The sequence below is a fragment of the Limulus polyphemus genome, unplaced genomic scaffold (genome assembly GCF_000517525.1).
Source record: "Limulus polyphemus unplaced genomic scaffold, Limulus_polyphemus-2.1.2 Scaffold64, whole genome shotgun sequence".
NCBI classification, from domain to species: Eukaryota; Metazoa; Arthropoda; class Merostomata; order Xiphosura; family Limulidae; genus Limulus; species Limulus polyphemus.
In genome coordinates this window covers 1110478-1119570 of record NW_013665674.1, presented here as the reverse complement: position 1 = coordinate 1119570, position 9093 = coordinate 1110478, and the positions used below count along the sequence as shown (strand labels likewise).

The following is a 9093-nucleotide window of genomic DNA, read 5'->3' as shown; positions in this document are numbered from 1 at the left end:
AGCCCTTGTGTAGCTTTGTGCATAATTAAAAACAAATAAAACAAAATCTATATTTTATTTGTTATACTTTAATCATACTATTAATTTCGGGTGCTTTTGAAGACCCCTTTGAAAACTTAAACCCTTCTGAACAAATTCTCTCTTTACAAGTAATACCATACATTCCGCCAGTAAAACAACTAGAATAATGCGAACTAAAGTCTAAAACTTACTTAGAATATAAACAAATAATAATAATTCGATATTACATGGCAATGAATTTAGAATAATAATATAAAAGGTTATTTTCTAAGCAGGCACAAACGCAAGTAAATTTAAGTGAAATGAAAAGACGCATGTTTCTTTTTTTTCTGTCACAAATAAATCCAAAGGTTTAGTCACTTGATTTGTTTTATCGTTTGATCACTGAATGATTCTCACATTTAAACAGCTGAATCGCTTGTTTTTTTGTTTTTTGCCTTTACATGGAATATGTTATATTTGAACTGGTTTAATAAATGGTGTTCCATTAGGCTTTTACTTTTGTCTTGTTTACACTTTTTAGAATATATAGCAAAAATATTGTAAGTGTTTTCCTATTAATGATGCAAGAAAAATTACATAACCGAGGCTTGTTTAAAGACAATTATTTCTATGTTACCTAAATACAGTGGCGTAACTTTGATTTGTAGATAGGATATACATGAGGATATTCTTTCGAAAAAAATACTTCTATCCCTGAGAAATGGCGAAGGGCACGTTTCTCGAGTAAATTATAATTATTCCTGTATACATATGTTATTTTACTGCTACAGGATGGTGTTTACACATATGACATTTCTTATTATCACTTACTTTGCTCTCATTCCGAAAGAAAACATCGTGACATTTAGAAAGCCGAAGTAACAAAAGAAACAGTGTGAGAAAATCCAATGTTAAAACCACCATTCTGGGTTGTTTAGGTGGAAATAAAACAGTTCAAGGTTCCTGATACTGAACTTTTGGCGAGCAAAACCACTGAAGCTCGAGATTAGTTGACAGCCAATAAGCAAAGGTGGATTCAGAATAGGCCTGGTCCTATCTTAACTGACCAACGTGGTACGATCTCTAATCACCAAAAAGGCATTGACAATTTTTCGCCTGTCTGAGTTCCGTTTTTTCTTTTTTTTATATCTGCGAAATCAGGCTTGTCTTCTCAATTGTGTTGTATTTTTTTTTTTACTCACGCTATAACTAAGCCTGTTAATTCCGCGGTTGGGTGCGTTTGTTAGTGTGCTATTATTTCCTAAGATTAGGACGACTTTTGGCTAGATAATCCTTTTTGATACGGTTGACAGGCAACAACGTTTACTATTTGTACGGTAAAAGTATAAAGCAGTGACAAACCATAGCTATTGGTCCATCATTTTTTACTTCAAAGGCTTTATTTGATTTTTTCTCTTTTTGTTTCAAATGTCTTCCCAAATATTGAAACTGGTCTAATAGGATAAAGTTTTGTGTCCGTTTTAGTAATGTAGACATTTCTCTATTTGCTTTTTTTTTGTTTTTTGTTTAGAAGTGTGATGGGCGAGCTAATCAATGCTGCACTCACCCACCCACCCCATTGTCCGATTGTTTGTGTTTTCCGGAACCAAACGACAAAGACACGATGGGCAGAGAGAAGCTTGTGCTGTAGTTCAGTTTCCGCTACTGGCAATCCCAGTCTATGCAAATAAAGCCTGCCTCCACGGTCGGCTAGCTACGGTCTGTCCATTCGTTTCTTAAGGCTCAGCGGAACTCGGCTACAGCACCCTGACAGACTGGGCTGGACCACCGGATGGGCTGTGGATGAATCTGCGGATGACGAGTAGTCAGGCAACCAGGACATTTTTATGCGAGGTTTCGAACGCCTAGACTTCTTACGGTGTACGTACAATCGACGGATTGTACGCGATCGTCCAACTGTGTCGACGGCTGCAAGTAAGAGACGAAAAGACGGTTCGCGCCCTGATGAAAGTTTGGAAGCGCACGTGACCGTCTATGAATGGGGCAAACAGAAAGCTGACTCTTTAAAGTCAAACTAACAACTTAATAGAACGTTAAGATTATAATTGTAGAAAAGAAATATAAAGTAAAATACACACAAATTCGTACTTACAGTATTAGAATACAAAATGTGGTATATTTCCAATTACACGTGTAAAACATCATGTGACTCTTTTTAACCAATTCATACCTAAATTACAAAGTTCGTAATTTATTGAGAGGCTAGAAAAGAGGTTTCTTTATAATTCTGTTTCAGTCATGAAAATAAGATTAAAAAATCTTAACATTTATATATGAACGTACGTATTTATTATCTGTCTTACTATATTGTTTTGTAAAAAACAAAAACAACGAAAAACCTCTACTTAAAAGCCTTGGCTTGAAAGAAAGTTTCATTATAAAGTTTAATTTTTGTTTACCGTCAATTGTTTATATTCTCGACAGTTACATTGTAATGTTTGAATGTTTATCATAAAAACCTAAACTTTTTCTCCCACGTGAGATAAAGGGATTCTTCTTATTGTCTGACATTTTCTGTCATCATTCTACACACAACTCGACATTACCGCTGTTAGAGATGCTCATGACACGGATTTGCGGGAATATATGTCTCGTATTATAATTGATATTTGTTGTTTTCAGAGAGCAGCTTTGCCTCTCTGTCGCTGTACGTTTTTAATGAAATTCCGACTTAACGTGAATTGTATATTTAAATGCCATTCATCAACAAATGATTTTTATTTTCTAGGTCTGAGTCTTCTACTGATTATTCCATTCGCTTTCCATAAGTAATCTACAAAAGAACCTTTGTGAGTGTTAACAACTGAAAGAAGCTGAAAAATCGGCAGTTTTCATAATTTATTTCTTTTTTGCTGTTAAAACTATGAGTAAAGAAAGTTGTAAACTAAATGCTAAAATGATTGAGTGTTTAATTATTGTTATGTTTATCTATATTTCACCACACAATGATTACTGTGACAAACAATTATGCAGTATCAATTGTGCAAACTTTTCTTAGGCAAACTGTTACTGCTAGCATTAAACGAGATATGAGATTAAATATATTAATTACCGAAAAAAAAGACAAGGTGAGTACATAATTAGGTAGCCATAGATCCTTATACTTTATCTGTACTTTAAAATAGACGTTCTACATCTGTGCTATTGCCTACTAATGTGGTAAACTTGTGGGCATTTATGGATTTACAAAAGCATTCAGCGAAAAGGAAGCAGTGACATTTTTTCTCAGTTAAAAAATTCCCCAAATTGAATAATTAAAAAATATTTGTTAATATGTTCGTAGTTTTCTATCAGATGTATTTAGATAGTGAGGGGTTATAAATAAATTTCGTTTTCAACACTGACAGACACACGTGCGCATATACACTAAATAATTGAATTATAAATTTCAGAAATATTGAAAACATTAAACTAACCTCCAGCAGTTTCATCGTCTCTTTTTCGTTTATTCATATTTAGGTTTGGATCAACATTCGGGATTCCAAGTATTCCATTAATGGAGTAAGATGGCCGAAGAAGAGGTTGCGCTCCCTCGTGAGCAGTTGGTGGCGCATGAGTAATGACAGAGGTGGTGTTAGCAGGTGCCTGGTGTTGTGGACTTCCACCATTCATATTATGTGAGCCCGTCGTGTGCTTTGCTTTTTCTGCTGCCTTGTTCCTTACAATCCTAAATGTAAATATCAGTTAGAGAATTAATAGTAAGAGCAAAAAAACAAATATAAAATGCATCTGGCATATGGTTGAGTTTTAGGTTTTACATAGAACCAGAGATAATGTGAACAAACAAACAAACATTATCAGAAGATGCGTTAATATTTCATTCCCAGAATTTTTTTTTTTCACGCAATGAGTTTTTAGCAGACATACTTTATAACACACTTTAAACTTAAACTATTTCCTGACATCAGTTAATAGTTCGTGTCAGGAAACTGTGCGCCTAGACATTTTGCAACAATATTTTTGATATGTACACACAGTTGTGTACATATACATCAAATAAAAATGTATACATCAAGCACTCATTATTATCTGGACCTTATGCACGTCGCGTGCTGCGGGCTGTCGTGCATAACGTGCCGCTCATGTCATCAGTAATGTTTCAACATAGACCTAGAAAAGTTATGAAACCACAATGAACAGCAGACCCCCACACCCTCTTTAATTTCCTAAATAACCCACACATTGGCAGCGTACATCAGTTCAAGTATCCCCTGGCAAACCTTTCATGTTTCATAGGAGCAGTTTTATAACTAAACTTTTAGATAGAGTAGAATGGAACAAAAGTGATAGAATGATTATACTCACATATTTTTAAAGAAATGTATCAAGCACTTAGACGTGAGTGTATTTTCCTTTCAATTCCTTCTTCCACTTTCAACAAATTATTGTAAAACATTGTTATTACGAATACACAGAGTACTGTAAAAAATATCTTATAAATACCTATATGTCTTTATATATATATAGCATATTTATCGACAAAATGTTACAATAATAATAAATAATTCAGTGACACAAGTTTTAATGACTAACCCGCACATTAAGAGTTAATTATTTTCTTTGTTTTTTTTTTGCATATATTTTTTAGCATTTGCTTGTTTTTTTCTTAAGCACAATGTTACAAGAATGTTTGTCTGTGCTGTGTCCACTTTAGGGATCGACCCCTCATTTTTAGCATCATAAGATTTCAATGTCATCGCTGAGGACTTTTTGAAAATAAGTAATTGCTACAATGTTTAGTGTTGATGAATCGGTTCATTAGACAGGGTATCCGAAAGGTTTGAAACCATAGGTGATTTGCAACTTTTCTTAATTTCAGGCATGTAACTGATTATGGCGTTGTCAAAGCATGTTAATCTAAACTTGTTTCGAATTACAAAGAGAGCAAGTGGAACACATTCTGTAAAATTCATTGAAGTGCCTATCTTTCAAGACTTTCCGTATATCCTGTATGTTTAAGTATAAGAATAACTGACAGTACTAATTCATGTATTTATTCTGATTGTCATTTATATATATTTTTTTTCTTGGTTGATGTTCTCTGTGCCCTAAATTCTTATGAATCAAGTTAAATATTGTTTGTCACCAATCGAGTAAATTTGGTTCTAAAGGAAAATTTGACAAAACTTAATAATAGTATAAACAGAACATAAACCTCTAAAGACATGAATAAGAATTCGTTGATGGAATTATTAGGCACACTACATGAATTCCAGATTCACAGCAAAAAGAGTATTAACGCAGATTATTAGCAGCACCAAATTATGCTAATCTACTAAATATGGCAATGCTAAAACAAGTACGTTTGGATGTGTTAATGCTAAGAAGTAAATCTTATCATTCAAACTCACACGAAAAAAAAACAACCAAATATCAATCAACAGAATGTGTTGCATGAACATGGTTCGCACTGGAACTTAAGTAGAGCACTCGGTTTATGTTTGCGCATGCTTTAAAGTAGGAGGTTCGTAATTTATATAAGGTTATACTAATCTATAGGTTAAATCGGAAGTCAAGATCACTAGAAAAGTGCTGTGTTCGTGCTTCATTATATAGGAATAGTTTCTGGTAATTGATATTTATTTCTGATTGATGTATTTTGAAAGTCGAATAACATCAAACTTACTATACATAAAAGTACATATTTTAAAATATTTTGAGGCCTTTATTTGAGAGGTTTTGTTTTACCTTCTTCGAGTGTAATATCTTTGTAGTTATGGTTTTTGTGAAACGTCTGATGACTGGGGATGAATGTATACAAGTTTTATAGTTATCTCATTATGTACTATAGAAAACTGAAATAAGTTTTTCAAATAAGACCACTGGAGAAATTATACATATGTATTCTATCTTTTAAAAAAAATTCTGTACAAAATAATGACAAATAATGCAGAAATCAGCTCTTCATTTTTAATAATACACATATAAAGTGATATAATCACGTATGTCTTTACACGCAAATAACCAAAAAACTCTTCAGTATTTACACGTGAACAATGATGTTGTACCTGTTTGATTCTTAAATAATTAAAAATAATTCTTAAACATTTTGTTGGCTAGAGTAAAGCTTAAGAGGGAAGAAGAAGAAATGGTTTTAAAGTGTAAAACCTATTCCCGTTTTAATGTTTCTGATTACATTAGTGCATTAGCTAATAATGCTAGAATCATAAAACAAGATAACAGTAATCTGCGTATAAAGTTCAGTATACATAGAGGACAAACTTCTTTATAGAAGATGTTTACTCTACATATATTGAACTATATACACATATATATTCAAAACGTGTTTTTGTTTTTCGTGTATTAAATTTGTAGAAAATAAATAATGTTTCATTATATGTGCGTTAAACTTTACAGCTATAGTATATATAAAATTATTTATAACAATGTGGTATGTATCAAATAATATAGCAACGTTATCAGAACCATCATTATTCTTACATAAGCAACGGAAGCAAAACGTGGGGGATGAGGAAGGCCAAAGTTGAGAATGAATACAACTAGGGGATCAGGGTCATGCTGGTGTGGAAAATTTTCACAATTAAGCTGGCAGTTCAGGCCTATTCTTATGCAGTGGGGAGCCAACCTTTGTAGGAAAGAGAGGTAAGGACACAAGCGAATTTAATGTGAAAATAAGCAGTTTAATGACCAACTCACATGACTTTATATTTTTTAATCTTAATATCTTTACCTTATCTCTTCCTATATTTATCTCCAGCTACCAAATATTTTTAGAATGTTTATTCATTTAAAACTAGTCATTATTTTGAACTCAAAATTAAATTCAACATGGGGAATTCGTAAGTCCATCTAACTTTATGAGGAGGGGAGACGAAGTATGTAAAGCTTGTTTGTTTGGAATAAAGCACAAAGCTACACAATGGACTATCTGTGTCTCTGGCCACCACGGGTATCGAAACCCGGTTTCTAGCATTGTAAGTCCGCAGACATACCGCTGTGCCACTGGGGGGGCTTGTAAAGCTGGTTCCCTTGTATTGGAGATGGGGATCTTGGTTTACATAGTCTCTTGTTTCTTCGTCTTTAGTAGTAAATCAAATTGTTTAATATAAAGAAAAAATAATAAATATATAAAAAGGGTTATTTTCAACATTCATAAATTTTTGAACAAAGACATCAAGAAAATTACCTCGATCTATTTTCTGTTATGTAGGATATATCAAACATATGATAAAAATCTTATTCTGTATTTTGCTATGAATTTAGGCTTTAATAAAAGTGTAAAAAAGATTGCTTTGTCTAGAGGAACGTTATAAATATAATGTGTTACTAAGATGTATACAAATCTGACACGTTATATGTACGAAAGATAACACTGTTATGAAATTTATTAGAGAAAATATTTTGAGAAACATCACTGTCAATTTGGCATAATCAACCAGAAAACACAGATTTGGATTTAGTTTATTGCACGCAGTTCATTTATTTTCATAAAGCATCATGAAACAACTTGTGACCGACGGTATTTGATGCCAAATCACGTAAAGGTTCAGTTTGTGAGACCGAATACCCCTTCCCCCCCCATTTGTTGGCGACAGAAACTTCTCAGGTACATTAACTGAGAAGTTGATAGACAATCTATTCAGAGAAATGTTTCTTCTGGTTGGTTGCACACGGTCGGTATGACGCAGACTGGCACTTACTAAAGTCAAATCAACTCAATAGCGCTTGAGTTGAATACACTAGAAGATGGAGTAGCAGCAAGCTTTCTCGCCCCGAATACACAATCGTTCACTTTACCCATAATGACCACGTCACCTAGCTTTAGCTCAAGCTTGGATGTGTATTCGAACACAACGGCGAACAGTAAGAGCAGACAGATGGCTCGACCGCTGTCAAACTACCAGAATAATAGGTGGGGGGGAGTACCCCTTAAAACTTGCAACCTTCCCAGGCGTGGTTAAAGGTTTGATTGACTTCAGCTAAGGTCATCGATGGTGAATTATCGCAAGAAAAGTACATGCAAACGCCATTTAGCTCCCGGGACGTGTAATACAAAGGAACAATATTCTTGAATGTGTAGGCTCATTCTCGTGCTGCTGTACAAGAGCTAAAGCTATCGAGACATGCATTCACATTTTGTGAGACGTTTTCGGCTTGTTTTTAACCATGATTTCATCTCATGCTAGTTAGCGCACGAAGAAGAATCTTTAGCTGACTTTAGCTGTAATATCTCAGTTCAATATACTGACTTTAGTTGTAATATCTCAGTTCAAGATACTGACTTTAGCTGTAATATCTCAATTCAATATACTAACTTTAGCTGTAATATCTCAATTCAATATACTGACTTTAGCTGTTATATCTCAATTTAATAAAGTAATCAGCAGAACCTTCCTTAACTCTATGCTTTAATGAATCAAATAGGGTGTTGATATATATATATATATTGTGTATTTGTGTGTATGTTCATATATATATATATATGTCTTTGAAGAAAATATTAATATTTTTACACAGAATTCTCAATTCTTTTTCTACATCCTTCTTGTTTTGTATCAAAGAACATTGTGTGGGTTTTAATTTTTATAGCTACAAGCAATTTTCCAGAAAACTTTTTGTTTCGGTGATTCCAATGTATCATGAGCATATTTTACCTTAGCTATACCTTTTAACACACTATATACAACGTTACATATCTCACCATATTAAGCATACACGTGTGGTACGTTAAACATATGGGAGGTATGGTATAAAAGTAAATATCGAATATCTGTATAAAAGGTAAAGAAGTACCATGTTTGAAGGAGGATATATACTTTGGTGTTTTCTTCAATGTTTGATGCACCCTTTCTCATGGTGCAATAAAAGGTCGTGACTAATATTCTACTTCGAGTATCAATTAAAATAAATTGTGCTCACACAAATATGTGGCATAGTTGGATATATGTCGAAATTAGTTGGATTTGTTTTTTCTGTTTTCGCCATGAAAAATCACAAAATTGGTACCAGAAACAGCTTCTAAATACGCAGAGACCACCCTGGCAACAACTAGTTCTATTTTATTAGTTGTAGACCTGGTTTTAAGGACTGCTCCCCGGGAGTCTATTA

General features: G+C 33.5%; 1 protein-coding gene across 1 annotated transcript in view; it reads right to left on the bottom strand.

Annotated features, from left to right (window-relative positions):
* Positions 1 to 9093, bottom strand: part of LOC106464941 (paired box protein Pax-5-like) — a 128299-nt gene that overhangs the window by 20929 nt on the left and 98277 nt on the right. Inside the window, exon 4 of the mRNA XM_013925118.2 lies at positions 3441 to 3691. Coding sequence (XP_013780572.2) covers positions 3441 to 3691 — 251 coding nt within the window. The remainder of the gene's footprint in view (positions 1 to 3440; positions 3692 to 9093) is intronic.